The following is a 26650-nucleotide window of genomic DNA, read 5'->3' on the forward strand; positions in this document are numbered from 1 at the left end:
GTATCTTCATAAGTAGGGTTGGGTATAGTTAGAAATTTTCCGGTTCCGAATCTTGTTCCATTTAAATGAACTATTATGTTTTTTTTTTGTTTTTTTTTACTATTTTACCTTCATTGAATGTAGTGTTGCTGGAAGGTAGTAAGTAATGTTGAGTAATGTTAGTCCATCAATCAGCATATTCTTCAAAGTTGATGTTTTTTACATTATCAATAACATATTGCTTCCAAATAAATAACAATCTCAATGTCCAAAAAATCCATTAAAGTCTAAGACACAATACCACATCCCCAAATTAATTAAATATTAACTGTTATACTTATAACCATGTATACACACACTCCATAAAGCCCATATTTTACAAATAATAATGCAGTCAGGAGATGGTGTGATGCAATGAGTGGTTTCCACATTTTTCCACCTGTACACTAAATAATCTAACCCTCATACTTGCATAACAATGGCAGTCTATTTATTTAGTGGTCCAAGTTGAAATCAGTATGTATATTGACAATATGGGAAATATAATGTAATTAGGTGACAGCAGGTGCTGCGCGGTGCCAGTACATGTACAGTCAGACAAAACGACATGCACAGTTATCAAAGGCACGAGTGTGCGTACAGTCGTGGAAAACAATGTGTTCGGCAGTTAAAGACGTGACGTGTCTATGGAGTGCGCGTCAATGGAAACAATGTGCTCAGTAATTAAAGAGGCAGGGTGGCACAGCGCTTGGTCATGTGTCCTACCAGAACCGTTTTCGGAACCGAAACTTAGAAATTGCTCACGGTTCTGGTTCTTTTAAAAAAACAGAATTTATTCAGAACCGGTTTACGGTTCTCAACCCTACTCCTAAACATACTCACTCCTAAACATCACTGTCTTGGACACAGTACCAGTCAGTCACAATAAGTGAAATTATGCAGGCAAAAAGGTCCATTGCCAGTAGTTCAGCAAATCATGAAGCACAGCTCACACAGAAGTCACTTTCAAACCAAGCAGCTTTCTTATGGTCAGTGTGGCAATGTCAGTGTGATTTCACCCGCAAAATTTTACTGAGCAATGGAAAATGTGACAGCATTTTTAGTTTAGCCGAACACTACCAGTCAGCTTTGTTAGCATCCCTTTCTATGTCTCAGTCTCAGGTCTTGTCCTCCCTCACCCTCCACAACATATTTCAGCACTTTCCCTCTTGATACCCTCTGTCTCACATTTCATCGTCAAATCAAACCATATTCATAACAGTCTAGACCAGTGTTATGTAACAAACACATGTGTTGCATTTCTCAACACCTTTGTTCAATCAGTAGCCTCTGCATATCACTGTGTGATTGAGCCTATATCAGGTTTATAATAGCTAAATCACAAATTTCTCAAACTACTATCTAGTATTTTGTGAATATTATTTCTTTGTAAAAAGAAGAAATGTTAATTTAGTTTTTTTTTAAAAATGTTTTATAGTTTTAAAAACTCTACTCATTTAGTAATGCACTAATGCACTCTGACCCCTATATGCTACTAGAGGTATATGCGGAATGAGAAGCTGAAAAAAATGACACTCAGCTAAAGATATCCGTCTAGTGTGTACATATACCAGAAAAAAAAGTGTGAAAATGGTGTGCAAGAGTACTTTCTGTTCTGAATGTACAGACTGACAAACTCAACTGTAAAATTTCTGTGGGCTGTGGACCAGTAATAGACCTACGTTAAATGATTGTCTACCAAAATAATATATAATGTTTGTATTAGCTTTATTTTTTTATTATAAATTTAAAATCACATGGTTTAGGATGTTACAGCAGGAATATGAATTAGTCAAGTATTTCTCCTGTTGTCACATTTTGTTTCGTCAAACAGGCAGCCTGTCAAACTCAACCTGCTCACATGTCAGGTCAAGCCCAGCACTGAGGACAGGAAGTGCTTCGATCTCATTTCCCGTGAGTCAACAGACACCCACAGGGAGAGCTTCTTTTGTGGGAAACCACATGAGTGATTTAGTAGCTTAGTGTAATGTGTTTGTTTACTTTACCATACTCAATCTTGGAAGAAAATTGTCATACTTAATTTTAAATAGTTGTATAATTGCAACATTAATGTGATTTATGACTTTAATACTATCTTCTGGTGTTTAATTAAATTAGTGAAAATCACTTCATGTATATGCAGATGGCTTATATTTTATTTGTCATGTGTTTCAGATAACCGTACATATCATTTCCAGGCTGAAGATGAGCAGGAATTTATGATGTAAGATTTTTTTTATGGGACTTATTTTTTTTTACCACTCTGCATCTGTTAGTCACAAACTTTGTAATCTAACTGCTCTGTAAATGCAGTGATCTCTAATAATTTTTTATATGCTGATTATGGGATCTCTCTGCAATTTAACAATTATGAACCTTTATAGCAATCTGCCTAGCGTTGAAAACAACTTTTCTTTTGTGTGACTAGATTGTACTACTTTTACGGCAAACTAATATCGCAAAAAGAGTTTGAGATTTTAACTCTCGTCTAAAGCATTTGCTCACTGGGTTTTGTGAATCTTTGTAGTGAGAAGTCTTTGATGTGTTGTTTGATGGTTTTAATATGGCACATATTCTTTGAGGTCACTAACACCACAATGACATTTCCCAGGCTCCTTTAGATGCAAAAATTCTCACAAAAAAGCATCTACAGTACCATCTCATAATGTGTCTAAGTATTTTTAACAGCTGGCTTTGCTTCTTACCTACACTGCTGTGAGCTCCCTGCTGTTTATCAGAGAAATCCCTGACTGAGCCATTTAACAGCCATTATAAAAGGGTTTTTAAAAGCACAGAGGCTGATCAGAATGAGGCCCTATAACCCCTTTATAGATTAGTCCTGCAGTCCTTTCACCTCTGCTTTGACCGGAATCTCTTTTAAAAGCAAAAAGCCAATCACATCATCTAGCTAACAAGGACGCATGGCATGCTTTTGAACCCCATTTTTTGTAAAATATATCTTATTTACGAAAAAAAATGGCAAAGGGATAAAAGTAGGAAGATGAATAAAAGAGTCTGAAAGAAGGGCTTTTTTTTTTTTTTTTTGAGGCAATTCAATATCTTGTTGGCACATTGGTATTTCAGCATTACATGACAGAGTGTTTGGGACAACTTATAAATAGTCCATGTTATGCAGCAAATCAGTGTTAGGTTTAAAACAATGGACCAATCAAAAGAAGGACTGGGGTGGACAAGCAGTTCAAGCATTTTACAGTAGCAAGTGAGTAACTGTGTACAGTTACCATGCAGTCAAAACTGACAACTTTCCTAACACATGTTCCTGTTAGCATGTTATTCCAAAGAAAAATGTATTTGCACTCTTCAGTTTTAGTTGTGTCGTAAAACTGTAAATAAAAAATATGGAGAATGCTTCTTGTTAATGCGTCTCTGTTAATGTGTTTCTGCCTCTACAGATGGATCTCAGTGTTAACTAACAGTAAGGAGGAAGCACTTAACATGGCCTTCAGAGGAGAGCAGGGTGGAGGAGATGATGGGCTGGAAGATCTCACTAAAGCCATAATAGATGATGTGCTGCGCATGCCCGGAAATGAAGTGTGCTGTGATTGTGGGGCTCCAGGTGCGTCTCTGTCCATCCATCCATCCATCCATCCACCCACCCATCTAGCTATCTATCCATCTATCTGTCTGTCTAAAAAGAAAATTACAATAAAACTGTGTCTGGTAAGGTTTCTCGTCCTTATTTCACTCTCTCCTCTCAGGTCTCTTCTCCACTCAATCTGTTTTAATTTTTTTGAATCCCTATTTCTATTTCTCTCACTCTGTTACCAGTGAAATCTGTCTCTCTCTTGATGAAGCAGCAGCAATATGAGTGTGAGGATCAGGCAGTCAGTACAGACGAGTGCTGTTACATCACTCTCTTATGTAATTGGCTCATGCAAGCTGCGCTGAAAGTTCTAAGAGGGCGGCTGCTGCTCCAGGGATTATTTGATCGGCCTCTTTCACGTTCATTGTTTTCTCTCTCTGTAAGGAGGATAGAGATGTGGCCCAGGAAAGGATCATGGAACCTATATACTTGTTTTAATTTGTTGTAACATAAATCGATGAACAATTTATAAATTGGGGAAATACGTTTTTATACTTTGTCAGGTTTATCAGTAAAAAAAAATTAAATGCTATCCTGTTAGATGACCATTGTTAATGAATAGTGCCAGAATAAACCCAGAGTTCACACCAAGGAAATAACTATCAATAAATATAACTATTATATTATATTTTAGGTGGTTGTTAGCATTGAAGTATAGTTCCTATTCTCATTTAGGTGTTCTGGAAGGTTGTTAGCACATTGTTACATTTCTTCTACCCAGTTTATTTGGTGTTCTGGATGGTTGTAAGGATGTTGCTCTGCAGTTGGTCAGGTGTTAAGTGTTGGTTCCATTTTATGAACTAGGTGTAAAAAAAAAAATAGTCACATGATTTCAGGTATCATTTATGTCAGTAGCACAGACTATGTGGAATGAGTATGCATCATAGTTGCATCATACTCCTTTTAAAAATGAACCATACTAGTCAACTGATTCATTGATTGAAGGGCTTATAAATGAAGTTTAGGAAGCTTCAGGTTCACATGCCATGACTGTGTAAGAGGCTTACTGTGTTGAGCTGTTATTCAGCTCCTCAGCTGAAAGCGAAACACTCTCATCTGTGTCAAGGTGCATGACTCCTTACACTAGTGAGTCTGTTTGAAAACAGATTGGTTTATTTTTTTTAACCAGAGAGATGAATGATTGTATTTTATGCTGACTGATTGTGTGTCTGTCAGAGAAGAAATAATGTACAAGTACACCTGGGATTTACTGAACATGCAGAGAAAGCTGCTGGAGAAGACATGTTTCTATATTTAGCTGCTGTGTATGTGTGTGTTCTCTTATCTTTGCTGCCTTGTCACTGGTTCTGTTCAGTGGATGCCACTCATGGAGCCATGAACACACCTGCCGCCAAGATTTACACACAAACAGATTATGTCGTATTCTCCTACAAACACTGATAACATGGCACACTGAATTAAACTCCATTCAGCATTTGCCATGACTACACAGTGTTCATTGCTCCTTACTCCCTGAGCACAGGAAATCACTTTGCACTATGCCACTGCCTGCAGCACCTTCACACATATGAAGCTTACTAGAGAATTGTGACAGAAATAAATAAAGAGTTTAGATGCAAAAGCCTCTAAGTACGTCTGATGTTTTTCTTTAAAATTACCATTTCTTTTTGGCTACTATGTATAGGTTTCTGTGTAAGTACTGGTACTTCTGAAAGGGTTGAGGCTGGGATTTAGTGCATTTGAAGTGAAAGTACTTGATGAACATGTATTATGTGTGGAAAGCATTCACTCAGTATCGTTATCTCATTTTTGACCAAGATGGCTTTTAGAGGCTTTTGCATTGAAACTCTTCAAATACAATTTAAATTCATGTCTTGCACATTTTAATGCCCTTTGAATGGAACATATACCCTCCCTTAAAAATATAATCAAATATCAATATAAATCCAAAACAAATAGAAATTAAAATATCAATGAAAACAACTACCCCTAAAAATAAAAATGTTTCTTTTCCTCTTCTTACAATTCATACTTTTTTTCGCTCTTTTTATTATTATTATTATTATTTATTTTATTTTATTATTATTATTATTATTATATATATATTTTTTTTATTCTCAGATCCCAAATGGTTGTCAACTAACCTCGGAATCCTGACATGCATCGAATGTTCAGGTCAGTCAGGAATTCACCTGGGGAGGAATGGGCGTCCACATCTCAATATATAATTCATCATTTATATGGAGCTAGACAAACAGTGGAAACCTCTGAACTGTTGGCAGTGTTGCAGATGGGTTGCATAATTATGGTTGATATAAAACTATTTATACATATATATATATAAATATATATATATATATAATATTTATACTCTTGCTATATGCATAAATAATATCAATATTTATATTTGTATGTGCAAAAACTTTTTTTTTTTTAACAAAAAACATTTTTGGTGAAGTATAGCAAAGGTCTTAAACAGTGGATCCCTAGGGATTCTTTGGCAGTATTGCAGGGGGGAAATAAATCTGCCGTGGGATTATTGTTTGATCACAAATAATATAATTATATATATTATATAATATATATATATATATATATATAATTTAAATAAAAAATACAGAATTACTAAAAATTTAACTAAAAATAAAAATAAAAACTGCAAAAAAATTGGACCCATGACTGTCTACATAATTCCTAAAACATAATTTACATAACAATGAACCCATAAATAACTACAAAAACCCAAAATTATTAATTTATTTAATGATATTTGAAGAATTAGATATATTGTAATTTTGGCATGTTTCATTTTATTTTCCTCTATTTTTTTTGTTTTGCTTTCAGCTGGCCAAGAATGTGGGAAACAGTAGTTTTAATGAAATAATGGAGGCAAATCTTCCTTGCCCCTCTCCCAAGCCCACTCCTGCTAGTGACATGTAAGTATATGATATTTCAAGATATTAAATGAATTGTCAGATTTATATTTGAGTTTTTTTTTCTGCATTTAAAAATACTTCAGCTGGTAAGAATTATGAGATTTCCTTTATTTGCAGTTGCTTAAACATTTTTTGCCCCTTAGTCCCAAGCCCACTCCTGCTGTGATATGTAATGTATATCCCTGTTTCTCAAAAAATTAGAGCTTATGTGATCAAAAGTTCATTATTTTCCATAATGTAAGGATAAAAATTAAACTGCTAATATATGTAGATCATTGCCACACAACTGAAATATTGCAGCTTTTTTTGCAATACAGATGAGTTTGGCTGTCATGAAAAACCATCAGGTCACATCTGAAAAAATTAGCTCTCATCCAAAGGTTCTCGTAAACGAGCTATTAACCTATCAGAGCTGATGGAACCACTTAACTGAAGGACCTACAGGTGAGATTTCCAGGCTTCTGAAAAATCCCAGCCTGGTTCGACTCAAAACAGGTAATCATGGGTAAGACTGCCACCCTGACTGCTAGAAGGCCATTCATTTACACCCTTTAAGCGAGATTAAAACACAGAAAGAAATTTCTGAACGAATAGGCTGTCCCAGAGTGCTGTATCAAGGCACCTCAGTGGGAAGTCTGTGGGAAGGAAAAAGTGTGGTCCAAAAAGCTGCACCAGAGGAAGAGGTGACCTAAACCCTCATAAGATCGTGGAGAGAAATGACCGATTCCAGACCTTTGGGGAGCACGGAAGCAGTGGACTGAGTCTGGAGTAGAAACATCCAGAGCCACGTGCACAGGCGTGGATTTTGAACCAGAAACATCCGGCAGAAGCTTGACGTGGGCTCACTGAGAGATCCCTGACTGTTGCTCAGTGGTCAAAGTACTTTTTTTTGGATAAAGCAAATTTTGCATGTCATTCGGACATCAAGGTGCCAAGAGTCTGGAGAAGACTGGGGAGAAGGAAATGCCAAAATGCCTGAAGTCCAGTGGTCAAGTACCCACAGTCAGTGATGGTCTGGGGTGCCATGTCAGCTGCTGGTGTTGGTCCACTCTGTGTTTTATCAAGGGCAGGGTCAATGCAGCTAGCTATCAGGAGATTTGGAGCACTTCATGCTTCCATCTGCTGAAAAGCTTTATGGAGATGAAGATTTCGTTTTTCAGCACGACCTGGCACCTGTCTCACAGTGCCAAAACCAATGGTAAATGGTTTTACTGACCATGGTATTACTGTGCTCAATTGGCCTGCCAAAGATCCTGACCTGAACCCCAATAGAGAATCTGTGGGATATTGTGAAGAGAAAGTTTGTAGAGACGCAAGACCCAACACTCTGGATGAGCTTAAGGCCGCTATCGAAGCATCCTGGGCCTCCATAACACCTCAGCAGTGCCACAGGCTGATTGCCTCCATGCCACGCCGCATTGAAGCAGTCATTTCTGCAAAAGATATTCCCGACCCAAGTATTGAGTGCATAACTGAACATAATTATTTGAAGGTTGACTTTTTTTTGTATTAAAAACACTTTTCTTTTATTGTTCGGATGAAATATGCTATTTTTTTGAGATAGGATTTTGGGTTCTTGAGCTGTATGCCAAAATCATCAGTTTTACAAACATTGTAAAAGACCTAAAACATTTCAGTTGGTGTGCAATGAATCTAAAATATATGAAGTTTAATGACAGATCATTACATTTATATTTGAGTTTGCTAGTGCATTTAAAATACTTTCTGGTAAATTATAGATTTCCTTTAAAATATAAAATTAATTGTCATATTATATTTGAGTTTTCTAGTGCATTGAAAATACTTTCTGGTAAATTATAGATTTCCTTTATTTGCAGTTGCTTAAACATTTTTTAATGTTTGGATATTAATGTTATATCCCTGTTTCATTTTCCGTCTCTCTTATGTCGATCATAGGACTGTTCGTAAGGAGTTTATCAATGCTAAGTATGTAGATCATAAGTTTGCAAGAAAAAGCTGCAGCTCAGCAGCAGCCAAGATGAGTGAACTGTTTGAAGCCATCAGGTCACATGACCTGCTAGCTCTCATCCAGGTGTATGCTGAGGGAGTAGAGCTTATGGAACCACTACCTGAAGGAGGACAGGTGAGTGACAGCATCTGAGAGTCAAATCGATCATTAAAAGTATAGTAACTAGGACAGTGGGAAAATAGGGTGACATTCATTTACCATTTCATTTTTATTAAAAAATAAATAAATAAATAATTAAACCCAAAAAGCTAACAATCTTACCATATTAGAAAGAAAAACCACATCCACAGAGTACATATACAACTAAAATATAAAATAACATAATACATGAACACTGACCCATGCACATCTTTGATGAGCACAGATTTTGATGAAAATCAAAAACAAAAAACACCATTCTGAATTTAACCCTCAACCCTCCGCCTTGATCTTTTCTCACTGAGAGATCCTTCATTGTATCAGCTAATTACTTGAGAGGCTGTATTTGCAAAAAAATTCTAGCCCAGAGGTCTTCAAATAAAATAGCTATTCTCAGTCAAAAATGATCTCTGATGTAGCCCAGAGGTCTTCAAATAACCTGTATCTGCAGGATTTTTAAGCTCAAATTTAAAAGGTACTGGAAATTATATACCCAAAAAAAAAATTTAAAAAAAATACTATACCCTAAACCGCAGTATCTTCAAGCTAAAAAATAACAAAAAAAAAATTTAAAACCCACACAAATACAATCAAAAAAAAAAATAAAAATAAAATAATTAAAATACAACATTTCAACAAAAAACAAAGTTTTATAAAATGATACACTTCACATTTAAATAGCTACAAGTGTCAATTATTATATTAATTTAAACAATTATTATCAATTATAATAATTGTCATTATATTAATAAATAACAAATATATATATATATTCTTAATTGTTTATATTTTTAATACATTATCTTCTTGTCAATCCACCAGTTCACTTTTACAACTCATTGTAAATGAGTAAAACATTTACATTTTCACATTGGTGTGAACAAAAATGACAGACAGGCTTATTGAAAATGCAAATTCATTCTCTGCCAGCAGGAATGGCAGAATGACAGTACATAATGCAGCACAGCAGCTGACTTTGAAATGTGCAGCATTCATATTTATTTAATGAAGTTTAATCACATTAAGCCAGGGGTCTCCAATTAAGACTGGTACTCTGACTTTTTATGGCCTTGACCCGTCAACTTTCCGAATTTTTGATCTCTTCACTAAACACAAGACACCAAAACTTAAAACAGCAACAGTTAACCTTACTGCTCTCTTCACTAAAAACATGACTGCACATCTGAACATAGCAACAGTTAACTATAGTAGCAACCCAAGGTGCCATAGGACCCAAACGGCTCTACTGATGTGCTTGATATACTGTAAATTTGATTTTATTAGAAATTAGCATTTGCCATTTATTTATTTCCTTATGTCAAAAGGCTTTCCTATCCCCATATCAAAAACAGATTACGGGTCATCTTTTGTTAAATCCTCAAAACATGAATCAGTGACCAACACAAAAAAAAAGAAACTACTAACAGGATACATTAATAAATAAAAAAAAGTTTTCAGTCATTCTTAAAGAAACTCACACATACCAACCAAGGATTTATTTAATTTAATCAAACAAAAATACATCACAATTGACAATATTTACAGTTATGGATACGGATTACTATTCATGAACTTTGGGGCTTCCATAAAAGTGCATAGTCTATATCATGTATACCTACCAAAGGGCTAAGGTCCTTTTTTTTGTTTTAAATACCAATGTAAAACCTGATAAGACTGATGTGTTTGCATGTGAACACAGTAATATTAGTAAACATTTATTGTGAAATTACTGCAGTTCCGTGTCCTAACTGTTTTCTATTTTAATTACATCTGAAAAGAAAACACGTTTCATACATAGAATAGAAACAGTCTTATTGCTGCCTGCTCCAGACGCCACATGGAACCTTTGGAAGCCATTCCTTAATGCCAATTTTTGAATGGATAATAATTAACAATGGGTGCGTTTATTTAAAAAAAAAAAAATGCAAACGCACACGCACTGCAGACGGAGTCTGTGTGGCCTCATGAAACAGGCTTGTAAGTCCTTTAAAATACCATGCAAATTAGAGAAGGAGTTCTACCAATCTCAAGGACCACACTAGGACGCAAAGCTTCCCTTAGCTAATGCGGATAATAATAAAAAAGCAATGTAGCGCAGGGGATAATAATATAATAAACTAATAGTGCAGCAATGTATAATAGTACTAGTAAAATCAGTTAAAAGAAGAGCAAGCCTTCGGAAATAATCACAAGTACCATTTAATTCTAGATTTAGATTATTTTGATTACAGTGAGATTAATCTAGATTAAAAAAAAAATCTATGCCCACCACTGATATATATATATATATATAAACATTAAATTATTTTCTCATAAATAAATTTTCTAGGAAGGAGGAGAGACTGCATTGCACTATGCTGTGAGGACAGGTGACCACACCTCACTGCACCTGGTTGACTTCCTCGTCCAGAACAGGTATGGAACGCCAGCCTATAACCACAAAAACCTGAGAGTATACAGTAGCCATATTTTTATTATCAATTTTTTTTTGCAGTGAATGATCTTCAGGATTCATTTTAGGCAGTCACGTCTTGTTGCATTCCATCACTATTATCATAAAGAGCTTCATGGTTAAACGGGATGACTTTTTAATGTGTTTTTTATTTAAGATGACAGGTGTTCATGTATGAGCACCAGCACTTTTGAAGGGATTTTTATGCAGAAAATAGAGTAATTTAAGTTCAACTTTAGCTCAATTTGCTCTCTGGTTTGTGGATTAAAGTTGCATAACAGCATTAGAAGATCTGGTCATGCTTTAGCCAGAAATATACTTGGGTCACATCCTAGTAAATAATCATAATTCGATTTCCCTGAGAACTGGAACACTGAAACTATTCCAGGTTTGCATTAAAGGTTGACTCAAGAGAAATATGACAGCATAAGGGAAATAAAACCAACCCAGACAACTGGAATTGTTTTATTTTTTGGACAGCATGGCAACTCCTCACTAGGTTTTGTTTTCCATTCCCCAATCCTCACTTGCTCCCTGAATACATCTGTAAGATATTGCGTTCCGAGTTCCATGGCAAAGTTTGCACTGTGATAAATGTAATATTAGGTTAATGTTTGCACAATTTCTGTACAGTTGCAAATTGTGATTAGTATGTATTATATTATAGTAATATTGATATGAATGTGTTTAAAATGTGAAGTGCTATTATTTTCTTTAAATTAAAAGGTTGGCATCTGTAAAATGTCTCTTAAAAAATACCGTAAAAAACGTAATATTGTGAATTATTATTACAATTTTAAACCAATATTTCTTATTATATGTTCAAATGAATTTGTGGTGGCAAACTTGAATTTTCGGCAGTCGTTATTAGTCTTAAGTGTCACATGATCCTTCAGAATTCATTTTTAATTTGCTGATTTGGTTCTCAAGAAATGTTTCTTATTATTATTGATATTGAAAACAGTTGTGCTGCTTAATATTTTTACAAAAACCAGGATTCTTTAATGAAATTTCAGAATTCAGAATCAGATTTCAGGGTTCTTTAGTGAAAAGTAAGTTCTAAAGAACAACATTATTAATATTATTATTATTATTATTATTATTATGTGACAATGTAAAAGTTTTTACTGTCATTTTTTATTTTAATGCATCCTTGCTGAATAGATATATTATTATTATTATTTTTTTTTTTTCAAAAACATTTTTATTGACCCCAAACCAGGGGTGTGAACTCGAGTCACATGACTCAAACCTCAACATAATTAAAGAAGACTTGAGACTTGACTTTGACAGCAATGACTCAAAACTTGACTTGGCCTGAGCCCTTTGACTCAGAAAGACTTTATGATCAGATCAAAGTCGTTATAGACGCGTCCCTGCAGCGTGCTTGCTCTTGACTGGCAGTAAGCCAGAGACTGCGTTCAGGGAGTGCTGGATATATAGGCTAGAATAAATAAATGGAGTAATAGCATAACTTACGACAAAAGAACCAAGATAAGAAAAAAAAATTACATGATTCGTCTAGTAGCGATCTCCACTTGTGAAAAGATAGCCGCCCAGCAGACACACGGAGTGGGCATGAGAAATGAGAGGCGCGGTCGCGATCACTGGTGCTCACCTCATCATCACCACTGCTGTTAAATATTCCTCACTTCTTTTGTTTGTCCGACATCAAGGTGCACCATGAGTGATAGATCTGCATCCAGCCACGACACTCGCACTCTGCCAACTCGATGTGCTTTAATTTTTATTTGTAATAAACACCTCTCTGAGACCTGTTTTTGTCAGATCTCCACTGTTTTTGTTTAATCAGTTACATATTTTAATTACATGTGCATTTTATTTTATTCAAACCTCCAGTAAGTTTAAAGTTAGTCCATAATGGAGATTTAAATCTGAGTTTAAAGTTATTGTGCAACAGGATTCAAGTTAATCTTAAATATAGGCCTCACTTCAAAAATGTAAAATGTAAACCTGCTTATTTTTAAAGGTGTAAAGTTTGGTGCAACAGAATTATTAGATAAACCTTGATTTAATCTAGATTTTAAATTAATCATTGCAAACCATTTAGCTATAATTTAAAGAAGAAAAATGCACATTAGGCCTAATGTCTGAAGTGGGCAAGCGGCAATAGGCCTAATGATCATTTAAAATATAATTTGAAGAAGTGTTTCTTTCTCAAAATGAGTATTGTATATATAACTATACAGTATAGGCTACTAAATTTTTCTCCCTCTTCACCAGGCACTCATGTCTTTTCCATTTCTTTCAGGATAAATGAATGAATTCACGTGTAGTAAATCAGTCTGTTGGCCTAGCGCACATAGCCCCTTAACTATGCATATTATAAACTTTACATTTAACTAATTTTTTTTTTCTATTAAATAATTTTGTCTTTGTTACTCTTTGTTATAAAGGATGACAGCACAGCATTTTTGAATGATTGTCTTCATGAATTTGTCTGCATCCATATTGCATTATCTCTCTCACTTGTAAAATATGCAATTATTTCTTCTAGTTCTTTCAGAGCAGTTCTTTCAAAGCAGTTCTTTCTGCGTTATAGATACAGCTTTTGTGCCACAGACACATTGTAGGTTACTGGTTCAGGAAACAGTCCTCATCCTCCATAAAATGCGCAGCACACATCTGAATATTTGGACTGAACTGTTCTGGAACACTGTTGTAAATACAACTTAACCACTGATTTCTAGTTGTGTCCTCTTTTGGAAGACCAAACAAAGTAGTTTCACTTTCACAGCGACTCCACAACATGGCAGTGTCAGCAACAGAGAGAATAAAAGTTACACCTTCTTTCTTTGCGTGAACATTTGGGCGGTGTTATTTAAATCTTCCCAAATTGTGACGTAGATGTGGGAGTGTGTTTAACAAGGCATTTTAGGAGGCTGTGGTTGACTCTTAACTTTTATAAAGAAGATCTCTTTGGATTTGAGACTTTAGTCTTTGCAACTTTACAGATCTTCTTTATGCACCAAGAGCTTGTAACACTCCAAAGAGAAAGGAAAAATTTAAATCGCATCATATGACCCCTTTAACCCGCTGCGCTTAGTCACAGCCAATACAGCATCATCTTTGGCCAAATGTAGGCTACTAAACAAAAGAAAAAAATTCTATCAACACTTTAAAGCCATTAAAGTATTTTTAAGATGTCTAAAAAGGTTTGCTGCATTGTTTAAAAAAAAAAAAAAACCTACTTGTATAAGATTGCATTTTGAGAGTGAAAAAAAAATGTCACGTATAGGCTCACGTCGCATTTTATTATTAAATTCAGAACTAATGTAGGCTAAAGAAACATGTTTAGAAACATTATAAACACAGGTAATTTTCTCTCCACAACAAATCCTCTAAAGTCAAGGCTATGCGTTTAGGCTCTAAAAACGACAATCCAAAAACTAATTAATTTAAGGTAAAACTGATGCCTACCTCACTCATTCAGCACAATGTTTACATATTCGCGACCATATCTGGATGCTAAAATTTTATTTATTATATGCTAGGCTTTGTACTTCATTCATTCGCATTGACATTATCCTTCACATTGGCTATATCAGCACAGTGAGGTGGTGGTTGATTGAGCAACAGAGCAGTGCAACTTTTTATTTGTTTCTTTAACTGTATTTTATTTTGATAATGAACAGGCTGCAATGTGGCAAAAATATGTTGTCTGTGTGTGTGTGAGGCGCCGGCGCGATACGGTCATACCAACGCTGGTTGGTTATACAGATAGAAGCAAGACATCGTTCAAAAGTGTCAGAGCTTTTGCAAAGTAAATAACACTGTCAAGCTTTTGCAAAATAAGGAAACCTTTCTGCTGTCTCGTTTTCCTTTCCGAGAACTTTGGAACGCGTCACAATGAACTGTAACTAAGCACACTTTTTTCTTTCGTTTTCTACAAACGAGACTTCTGTGGGAAGTCGTGGCCTAATGGTTAGAGAGTCGGACTCCCAATCGAAGGGTTGTGAGTTCGAGTCTCGGGCCGGCAGGAATTGTGGGTGGGGGGATTACATGTACAGTTCTCTCTCCACCTTCAATACCACGACTGAGGTGCCCTTGAGCAAGGCATCGAACCCCCAACTGCTCCCCGGGCGCCGCAGCATAAAAATGGCTGCCCACTGCTCCGGGTGTGTGTTCACGGTGTGTGTGTGTGTTCACTGCTTTGTGTGTGTGCACTTCGGATGGGTTAAATGCAGAGCACGAATTCTGAGTATGGGTCACCATACTTGGCTGAATGTCACGTCACGTCAAACCCGATTCCAAAAAGGTTGGGACACTGTACAAATTGTGAGTAAAAAAGGAATGGAATAATTTACAAATCTCATAAACTTATATTTTATTCACAATAGAATATAGATAACATATCAAATGTTGAAAGTGAGACATGTTGAAATGTCATGCCAAATATTGGCTCATTTTGGATTTCATGAGTTACACATTCCAAAAAAGTTGGAACATGTAGCAATAATAGGCCGGAAAAGTTAAATGTACATATAAGGAACAGCAATTGGCAACATGATTGGGTATAAAAAGAGCCTCTCAGAGTGGCAGTGTCTCTCAGAAGTCAAGATGGGCAGAGGATCACCAATTCCCCTAATGCTGCGGCGAAAAATAGTGGAGCAATATCAGAAAAGAGTTTCTCAGAGAAAAATGCAAAGAGTTTGAAGTTATCATCATCTACAGTGCATAATATCATCCAAAGTTTCAGAGAATCTGGAACAATCTCTGTGCTTAAGGATCAAGGCCGGAAAACCATACTGGATCTTCGAGGAATGCTACTGTAATGGAAATCACAACATGGGCTCAGGAATACTTCCAGAAAACATTGTCGGTGAACACAATCCACCGTGCCATTCGCCGTTGCCGGCTAAAACTCTATAGGTCAAAAAAGAAGCCATATCTAAACATGATCCAGAAGCACAGGTGTTTTCTCTAGGCCAAGGTTCATTTAAAATGGACTGTGGCTAAGTGGAAAACTGTTCTGTGGTCAGACGAATCAAAATGTGAAGTTCTTTTTGGAAAACTGTGACGCCATGTCATCCGGACTAAAGAGGACAAGGACAACCCAAGTTGTTATCAGCGCTCAGTTCAGAAGCCTGCATCTCTGATGATATGGGGTTGCATGAGTGCGTGTGGCATGGGCAGGCTTACACATCTGGAAAGGCACCATCAATGCTGAAAGGTATATCCAAGTTCTAGAACAACATATGCTCCCATCCAGACGTCGTCTCTTTCAGGGAAGACCTTGCAATTTCCAACATGACAATGCCAGACCACACACTGCATCAATTACAACATCATGGCTGCATAGAAGAAGGATCTGGGTACTGAAATGGCCAGCCTGCAGTCCAGATCCCCATACCCATAAAAAAACATTTGGCGCATCATAAAGAGGAAGATGTGACAAAGAAGACCTAAGACAGTTGAGCAACTAGAAGCCTGTATTAGACAAGAATGGGACATCATTCCCATTCCTAAATTTTAGCAACTTGTCTCCTCAGTCCCCAGACGTTTGCAGACTGTTATAAAAAGAAGAGGGGATGCCACACAGTGGTAAACACGGCCTGGTCCCAACTTTTTTGAGATGTGTTGATGCCATGAAATTTAAAAATCAACTTATTTTTCCCTTAAAATTATACATTTTCTCAGTTTAAACATTTGATATGTCATCTATGTTGTATTCTGAATAAAATATTGAAATTTAAAACTTCCACATCATTGCATTGTGTATTTATTCACATTTTGTACAGTGTCCCAACTTTTTTGGAATCGGGTTTGTAGATCTGTCAATTATTTAAGTGAAATATATTTTGTGTATATTCCTATATTTCTTTTTATGTAAGCTTGTGGTTTTATTCTGTTTTCTCGGTTCATAGAAGCGCTGCAGGTGCACGTGATCCATTGAATCCTTCTTACACTATCCTCGGATAAACTCTTTAACTCCGGTGCATTGCCATTGTGACTTATGATGAGTACAGCTGAGTTGGCATTTCTCTCGCTGGATGCGTCAGCTCACATTATCCTAGGCCGTACTTCTGGAATTCGTGATTGGTTGACAGCAAATTTCAAATATTAAATGGAACGATAAAATAACATCAACTGGTTCATGGCCATTTCAAATTTTCAATTCTGTTCAGAACTTTAAAATTTGATTTCATTTCTGGTTCTGTTCCTGTCAAAATTTCGTTCGTTTCCATTTTTCGTTTTCGTTCCTTGAACCAGTTCAAAGCCCTGATTGCACATTTTGGAGATATGCTCAGATGATTTTGTTAACATGTTAACAAGACCATAGTTTTGTGCCAAAATTGATGCAGGTTGGTTTTGATACATGTTTATTTTGCTTTATGTAGGGAGTTTTGAGTTCTAATACTTATAGTGTGTTTTTAATAGTACAGTAAACTCTTACATGTCAGAAGATCAAGGAAAAATGTATTCTTCATATCTCTGTCTCCAGTGGGAATCTGGATAAACAGACGGAGAGGGGAAACACGGCCCTGCACTACTGTTGCCAGTATGAGAAACAAGAATGCCTCAAACTACTGCTGAGAGGCAAACCAGCTACTGATATCAGTGAGTTACACATGCATGTGGATTTTTACCAGATTTACTTCTTTACTTTTCACTTATTATGCCTTTTAATATGCTTAATTATATACAAACTTGTAGGCACAATACACAATACATCAGTACCATATTGATAATTGGCCATCAAAAAAATATTATTTTATTTATTATTATTATTATTATATAACATGTATTAATTAATGAATGGTTTGATTTTTCCCCCCAAAATGAATATAATTTTTTGATACTGCAATTTATAATGTTATGATGCTTAAATCCATTCAAAATTCAGAAACCAAACCAACAAAAGAACAATATTATGTAAGTGCTGTGACAAGTCCCAGTTAGTCTAATAAATAAATTAAGTCGATAGAATAGAAAAAGTTTAAAATTAATGATTTTTTTTTTTTTTTTTTTTTTTTGTTGTTGTTGTTTATTTAGACAAAATAGTATAGAATTATAATGTTGGTCATTTATGTGTTATTGACAGTAACACAAAAATAAAATAATTGTCATCTTACAAAATAATTGTCATCTTATGGTCATATATTTACCAACGCTGAGCCAACACATTGTTTCATGATAGACATTATGTATAATTTCTGGTTAATGTGGGGCCTTATATTTCAGCCAATCAGAATGGAGAAACAGCTCTGGATGTGGCCAGGCGGTTGAAGATCATTCAGTGTGAGGAAGCGGTGAGTAACTTCTGGATCAGATGATATAATCCTTCCTTTCAAAACTCTTAATACATGTCTGAAAATATGTCCTTCATGATCAAAGAACAATAGGGGGCAGCAAAGATGTGGTAAAGTCCCCAGGGTGTTAAGATGTGGTTGTTTTTGAAGATCTGTCTCATATTTGTGTATGTGTGTGCTTCAGCTGGTACAAGCCACTGCAGGAAAATTTAATCTTAAAGTCCATGTGGAATATGAATGGAATCTCAGGCTAGAGGAGCTTGATGAGAGTGACGATGATCTGGATGACAAAGTAACACTTTAGCCTCTTTTAAAATATCCAAACTTATGTGACTCACTGACTGAAAAATTTCATATTGTTTTTCATTCCCAGCCCAGTCCCATTAAAAAGGTTCGTTCTCCCCGGCCCCAGAGTTTCTGTCACTCATACAGTCTGTCTCCTCATGACAAGCTCCCTCTGCCTGGTTTCACTGGCCAGCGTGATAAGCAGCGCCTTTCATACACTGCACTCTCCAATCAGATGTACAGCGTTTCTACTGACTGCACGTCCTCTCTGGTCTCAGATGCTCCACCTCTGCCCCCTAGGAATGCAGGCAAAGGTAAACTAGAAACTCAAAGGCGATCAAATGCCAAAATTTGAGCATAAAACTTGTTCTAACCAGTCTTGCGTATTAATAATTAAATATATTAATTTATGTTATAAATTCTATTTATATTCATAGAAGCTGTTTATGAACGTATTAATTTAGCTCTTAGCTTCTGTATTTTAGTCCAGTTTGTAATCCTAGAACCTGTACAGTAAAAAAAAAAAACAGCAAACCTGTAACAAATATCTGTGTTTTTTTATCCGCTCTCTGTTGCTTTGCACACACTCCAGCTGTGTTTACTTTTCCTTTTGATACTTTCGTTTATGGTTTAACTTTCTGATGTCATTGTATTAATAGGCAAAAATATGTAAAATGTCATGCAGCCTTTTTCCAAATTTTCTTTGTTTCTCTCTCTGTATTTTTCTATTTTTCTCATCTCTTGCAGCTCCTCCTCTGGCTTTCCTTGGCTCTCATTCCCACTATGCTACTCTGGCTAGCACTCGACCATACATCAGTGACTATTTTTTTATTTTATTTGCATAAACCTCTCCTGCTTATTTAATCTATTTAATGAAATTACCCTATTATCTTACCGCACTGCCTTAAACTAAACTCAACTCCACCGCATCGAACTAAACTAAATTATATTAAATTAAACTACAATACAAAACAAATGATTTCAATAACAGTAAGACATTTTTTTCTTAAAGGAAATAAATACTTTTAAATATAAAGGACCTATTAAGTTAATCAAAAGTGACGATTTAGACATGACATTGTAAAGTTACAAAATATGTCTGTTTCAAATAAATGCTGTTCTTTTAAAAGTTTTCAAAACAATAATAATAATAATAATAATAAATGTATTGAGTACCAAATCAGCATATTAGAGTGATTTCTGAGGCATCGTGTGACACTGAAGACTGGAGTAAAGGCATCTCAAAATTAACACTAGACAACAAAGCAAAAAAAAACATATATAAAATAATAAAAAAAAAAAACAGTTATTTTAAATTGTAATAATATTTCATAATATTATATTTACTTCATTATTGATCAAATAAATGTGCCCTTGGTGAGCACAAGAGACTATTTTAAAAAATCTCACCGATCCCAAACTTTTGAAAGGTAGTGTACATTCTAAATAGTCTGATTTCAGATGATTTGAAAATGATGAAGAACACATTGAAATGAGCTTTAGAAATACATTTATTAGTCCAAAAAAAAGAAAGAAAGAAAGAAAGAAATGTAACATTAACAAATTACTATCACAGGCGGTGAATACAAATGCTGACAGGATAAAAGCTTCTTAGTAAATAGATGGTTGTGCATAAATTGGATTCGGATGTGCCTTGATGCCTTTATATGTAAAGATTCTGCATATTTCTGGTTTTGGACTATACAATCACTCAAACAACCATCACCGTGGTCACTAACTCTTCTTATATGCAAGTTTAGCAGACAAATCAGATTCTGTACATCCTGTTTACTTTTCACTTGATGATTCTGCTACTGTTCATCTGTTTTAGTAAAAAGATGATTTGACTTTCCTTACTAAAGTGCAGAATTCACTTTGGTTGTTAACTTGCTACGTTTGCTTACATCTCATCCCTTTCCTGGTCCTCTCTGACTGAGTTTTTCACTGGCTTTTGACGGTCTTTTCAAAATATGTAACATAGAATAGATCACCCATGAGAATAAACCTTACTCAACTTTTTTTGTAGTGTCTCGATGTCCTTCATCAATTTAAGTCACTCATCTAGTTTCTACACTTCCACTTTAAGTACCCCACTTACCTGGCCTGCTTCAGTTTCAGTAGCAATTGTCATCTTATCCAAGTGGTTACCCACACTGTCATTCCTTCCCTTTATTTACTTATCTTTCTATCCTGCCATCCTCCTCCTGTATCTTCCACCGAGCCCATGTTAAATGACAGTATCCATTCTTCCCCGTGACATCTGCATGTACTTGTTTTATGTTTGTTTTACCTCCAGCCCCTCCATTGTCAAACCTGCCCCCCTCCACCCCTGCTGCACAGACCCCCGCTAGTGGCAGCTCCACCCTGTCAAAGAAGAGGCCACCGCCCCCTCCCCCTGGACACAAACGCACTCTATCTGACCCCCCCACCTCTTTCTCACACACCCCCCTCGATAAAGGTGGGCTATACTTAGTCAACAACTCTAGGTTCAATTACAAAACTAATGTTTCTGGTGTTTATTTTTGTCCAGGTTTTCATTTACTCCGATCCACATAGAATGGATTTGAATTTTCCATTTGTATGAGACGTTTTCAGTTGAAACACCAATTTAGTTGTTTTTAAATAACATTCTATTAAGAAATTACTGTCTTTCGGTTAATTTTAGATCAATCCTTAGTAGCTGTTTTTACCATCCCCAGGCTTCCTGCATTTACTTTTGGTTTAGTCTCTAAAATATATTACCAGATCATTTGCATCCCATTCATTCTGTGGTGTTGTTGCATGTTAAACAACATAACATTTTAAATATGAAAACCAATATTGAGAGGACAATATTGCCAATGAAAGCCTCGGCCTAATGACCCATCACTAACCTTTCGACCTCTGCGTTATACCCTGACCCAGTGATTTGCATGTTTCTTACCATTTTGGGTAAGGCAAAGAGAAAGGCATGGCAAAATAATGGTCTGAGTTTAATTAATAGGTGAAAAACTGAATGCATTGCATCTTCCCATGATCTGTTTTGATATAAGCCATCTAAATTAAGTTGTTGATTGAAATAATTGCATAATCTGAGATGCATAAGACCATTATTGTGCTTGGCCTGGCGCTAATGTGTTACCTTTCTGCTGCATTATTAATAAAGTTTGCTTTACTATACTGAGTCTAAACAAAGCCATAAAGTGACATTTGCAGAAAGAATTCCTGGAGATTTTCACAATGTACACAACAGACTTAAATGTGAAAAACATTTGCGTATACTGTACTTAAATGCAGTTCAGAATTTTGCGTTTAGTATTATATATTTTTTTCCCTTGTTTCTGAAAACATAAGTTTACATAAGAACATTAAGCATAAGGCTGTCGTGATAATCGCAATATTGTAATATCATGATGCTGAAAAGCATAAAATAATTTTAAAAACATTAAAAAATATATAATAATAATCTTTTTTTCCCCCAGTGTGAAAGTCACACAAAGGTCTGTTCTGAAAATGTCACTTTAGAGGCTCTTATAGACTTCTCCCACTAAAATCAGAGATTTAAGTAATATGTTAATTTGTTATGACATCTTACAGTACCTCATAGTATAATGTTCACTGTACAACATGCTCATCATTCCAGGAAGTGATTCAACGCCACCTCCTGTCAACAAGATGTACCCTCAAAACAGATTTGAGGGTATCCCACAACAGCAAAGGTGAACCGACATCCTTTAAGCTTCAATGTGGCAAATGAAACAGCCCGAGCATAACTGATTCAGAATTAAATTCACACAAGCAAGTAAAAATCTTTTGCAGTTTTTATATAGCAATTCTGAACTATTTTTAGAACTATATTTGCATTAGAGAAGTCAGCAAACTTTAGACTGCAAATTTAAACATAGCCTTTTGTGTTTCACTTTCATGTAATTTTTTCATTTTGTTTGGGCATGCAAATCAGTTCCATTTTATACAGTATGGCTGGTTTTACAGAGTGTGTAAATATGATATTATCGGACATTGCTTTGAGGCTTACATATGTTCCATATTTTTAGTCTCAACACCACAAAGTCCACACTTGGTCCACGGGTCCTTCCCAAACTACCTCAAAAGGGTAGGTGACATGCTTTCTTTTTTTGAATATCGCTGTGGTACATCTGTTTGATGAAATAAAATGAATTCCATTAAGTAATTAATTTAGTTATTCATGAATAATCACAAATGTACAGGTGCTGGTCATATAATTAGAATATAATCAAAAAGTTGATTTATTTCACTAATTCCTTTCAAAAAGTGAAACTTGTATATTATATTCATTCATTACACACAGACTGATATATTTCAAATGTTTATTTCTTTTAATTTTGGTGATTTATAAGTAACAACTAAGGAAAATACCAAATTAGAATATTGTGAAAAGGTTCAACATTGAAGACACCTGGTGCCACACTCTAATCAGCTAATTAACTCAAAACACCTGCAAAGGCCTTTAAATGGTCTCTCAGTCTAGTTCTGTAGGCTACACAATCTTAGGGAAGACTGCTGACTTGACAGTTGTCCAAAAGACGACCATTGACACCTTGCACAAGGAGGACAAGACACAAAAGGTCATTGCAAAAGAGGCTGGCTGTTCACAGAGCTCTGTCTCCAAGCACATTAATAGAGAGGCAAAGGGAAGCAAAAGATGTGGTTGAAAAAAGTTTACAAGCAATAGAGATAACCGCACCCTGGATAGGATTGTGAAACAAAACCCATTCAAAAATTTGGAGGAGATTCACAAAGAGTGGACTGCAGCTGGAGTCAGTGCTTCAAGAACCACTACGCACAGATGCATGCAAGACATGTACGCATTCCTTGTGTCAAGCCACTCTTGAACAACAGACAGCGTCAGAAGCGTCTAGCCTGGGCTAAAGACAAAAAGGACAGGACTGCTGCTGAGTGGTCCAAAGTTATGTTCTCTGATGAAAGTAAATTTTGCCTTTCCTTTGGAAATCAGGTTCCCAGAGTCTGGAGAAAGAGAGGAGAGGTCCACGTCCACGTTGCTTGAGGTCCAGTGTATAATTTCCACAGTCAGTGATGGTTTGGGGTGCCATGTCACCTGCTGGTGTTGGTCCACTGTGTTTTCTGAGGTCCAAGGTCGACGCAGCCGTATACCAGGAAGTTTTAGAGCACTTCATGCTTCCTGCTGCCGACCAACTTTATGGAGATGCAGATTTAATTTTCAAACAGGACTTGGCACCTTCACACAATGCCAAAGCTTCCAGTATCTGGTTTAAGGACAATGGTATCCCTGTTCTAAATTTGGCCACCAAACTCGCCTGACCTTAACCCCATAGAAAATCTATGGGGTATTGTGAAGAGGAAGATGCGATATGCCAGACCCAACAATGCAGAAGAGCTGAAAGCCACTGTCAGAGCAACCTGGGCTCTCATAACACCTGAGCAGTGCCACAGACTGATCGACTACATGCCACGCTGCATTGCTGCAGTAATTCAGGCAAAAGGAGCCCCAACTAAGTATTGAGTGCTGTACATGCTCATACTTTTAATGTTTATACTTTTCAGTTGGCCAAGATTTCTAAAAATCCTTTCTTTGTATTGGTCTTAAGTAATATTTTAATTTTCTGAGATACTGAATTTGTGATTTTCCTTAGTTTTCAGTTATAATCATCAGAATTAAAAGAAATAAACATTTGAAATATATCAGTCTGTGTGTAATGAATGAATATAATATACAAGTTTAGCTTTTTGAATGGAATTAGTGAAATAAAACAACTTTTTGATGATATTCTAATTATATGACCAGCACCTGTATAGTTATTTGCATTCACATATGTATAGTTTAGTTTATATTAAGCTGACAGTGTATTTTTTCCTACCCACTATTACAGTACAGTTAGATGTATAACTTAAAGCACAATTATTTTTTTTTTCCTTTGCCCTTTGCTATTTATACTTTTTGAAAATCCTGTTTTCTAGTGTGCTCTTCTGGCATTTTAAACCTAACCCAACATCTTGTTAGTGAGGGAAATATTTTTCATAGTTGTCTTCCAGAATTATCTAGAGCTATATAAAAAATTTTACAGAAAACATACAACTAATCTACTAACTTTTTTTTTCAATAGTTTCCCTGCGTAAGATAGATACCATCCATCATCCATCTATGGACAAAACCAACCAGCCTCCTGAGCCTGTCCTGTTCCAGAAGGTTCTGCAGAGTTCAGACACCCCACCGAAAGTTCCGTTAGCCGATAGGCCTCAACCTGGAGATATAGCTCCCAAACCACAGCCTTCAGAATTACCCCCTAAACCAGGAGAACTGCCTCCAAAGCCTCAGCTATCTGACCTTCCCCCTAAACCCCAGCTAGGTGATCTACCCCCTAAACCTCAGCTGAAAGATCTCCCGCCCAAACCTCAACTGACAGACATATCCCCACCCAAACCTTTAACCGCTGAGGTCCTCCACAAACCTCCTCCTGGTGAAATGACTCCCAAGCCCCAGCCACCAGATACTCCAGCAATCATCCAACAAGCTGAACTGACTCCTCAACCTGTCCAGTCTAGTGAAGACACCAATGGAAGCCCAACATCTGCAGAAGAGACTCCTGTACCGTTGCCCAGGAAAATAAATCCGGTAAGGATTCGGAAAAATGCATTGAAGTATGTAACAACCCGCTTTCAACAAACTATTTTACATTATTTGTTTTGCTTTCTATCAGATAAAGAGTAAAATGCGGAGGGTGAAGACTATCTACGATTGTCAGGCAGATAATGATGATGAGCTTACTTTTGTTGAGGGTGAGGTCATTGTAGTAATGGGGGAAGAAGATCAGGAGTGGTGGGTAAGTGTAACAACAACAAATTTTCAAGCATGTGCACCACAGCATGAGACTGAAGAAGCAAAAATTCTAGATTTACAAATTCTAACGTTCCATTAATGTTCTTTGAAATAGCCCATAGCTATGAAATAGTTCCAGGTTTCTGAGCACATTACTGGTTCATATCACAAATTGTGCCAGGAGTGTACTGTTGCTGTGTATTTATGAACGCAACTTTCACACGCATCTGATCAACAGATAACCCATACGTGCTTTATTTATTTGTTATTGCTGTGCATATTTCAGCAAATTATGTTCTTCACAAATTATGTTCTTTCTCTGTCCATGCAATAAATGGTTTTTCTAGCATATTATGTTCTTAGTAAAAACAGTATTTTATTGTTCTAGATAAGTTCCAAAAATTTGCTGGTTGAAACACAAATGAAAGAATGGTTAATGACCTTTTTAGGTTTAATGAGTGTACATTTTGCTAATAAACTTAAAAAAGATAACAATAAAGTCTAATCATCTAGAAAAGATTGAGCATTCGTGTGTGTGTGTGTAAGGAATAATTGATGACGGGCTGTTGAATTATTAGAAAACGACGCAAAGCGGAGTGTGCGTTATTTTCACCACCACCATGTGCGTTATTTTTCTAATAATTCAACGGACCAGAGTCAATTATTCCGCTTATACTACGGTTACCACACCTCAAGTAATCGATCGGATGATATATTTAAAGGGATTCCTCCACTTTTTGTACTTAAATCACTATTGTGAGTAGGATTATTTCTTCCACATTTCATCCAACGCCTCTTTTGCTGGTTCCAAATCCAAAATGTCAATTTTAGAGCTGGTAATGGAGGCTTGATAGCATTCTAATGCAGTTATTAATAAAGTTATTAGAAAGAGCGTGATGGAGACAAAGACACACAGCGAAAGAGAAAAAAAGAGAAATAAAGAGCTTGCGTGAATTAGGCTACCTCTGTGCATCCCACAACAGTGTTCTGCAGCAGCGTCTCTAAACAGTGCTGTTATTACCTCGCAAGTGAGAAATGTCATGTGTACGAACGTTCTGAGGTGTGCAATTATTTTCTGAGAAATGCACAGCGAACATAGTTCCAGGCAGCTCTCTTGACCGCATTACAGTTCCATATCACTTTACATAGTAAAACTGTAATAATGGAAATTACAG

At 36.1% G+C, this 26650-nt stretch overlaps 1 protein-coding gene across 1 annotated transcript in view; it reads left to right on the plus strand.

Moving 5' to 3' along the window:
- The window catches only part of LOC109067964 (arf-GAP with SH3 domain, ANK repeat and PH domain-containing protein 1-like), a 93055-nt gene that overhangs the window by 64653 nt on the left and 1752 nt on the right, over positions 1–26650 (plus strand). The window contains exons 13-28 of the mRNA XM_042714163.1: positions 1845–1932; positions 2194–2242; positions 3432–3595; positions 5705–5791; positions 5842–5861; positions 6428–6519; positions 8437–8623; positions 10977–11062; positions 17566–17681; positions 18306–18373; positions 18558–18665; positions 18747–18972; positions 22281–22356; positions 22693–22751; positions 24763–25271; positions 25357–25479. Coding sequence (XP_042570097.1) covers positions 1845–1932; positions 2194–2242; positions 3432–3595; positions 5705–5791; positions 5842–5861; positions 6428–6519; positions 8437–8623; positions 10977–11062; positions 17566–17681; positions 18306–18373; positions 18558–18665; positions 18747–18972; positions 22281–22356; positions 22693–22751; positions 24763–25271; positions 25357–25479 — 2058 coding nt within the window. The remainder of the gene's footprint in view (positions 1–1844; positions 1933–2193; positions 2243–3431; positions 3596–5704; positions 5792–5841; positions 5862–6427; positions 6520–8436; positions 8624–10976; positions 11063–17565; positions 17682–18305; positions 18374–18557; positions 18666–18746; positions 18973–22280; positions 22357–22692; positions 22752–24762; positions 25272–25356; positions 25480–26650) is intronic.

The sequence above is a fragment of the Cyprinus carpio genome, chromosome A24 (assembly GCF_018340385.1).
Source record: "Cyprinus carpio isolate SPL01 chromosome A24, ASM1834038v1, whole genome shotgun sequence".
Taxonomy (NCBI): domain Eukaryota; kingdom Metazoa; phylum Chordata; class Actinopteri; order Cypriniformes; family Cyprinidae; genus Cyprinus; species Cyprinus carpio.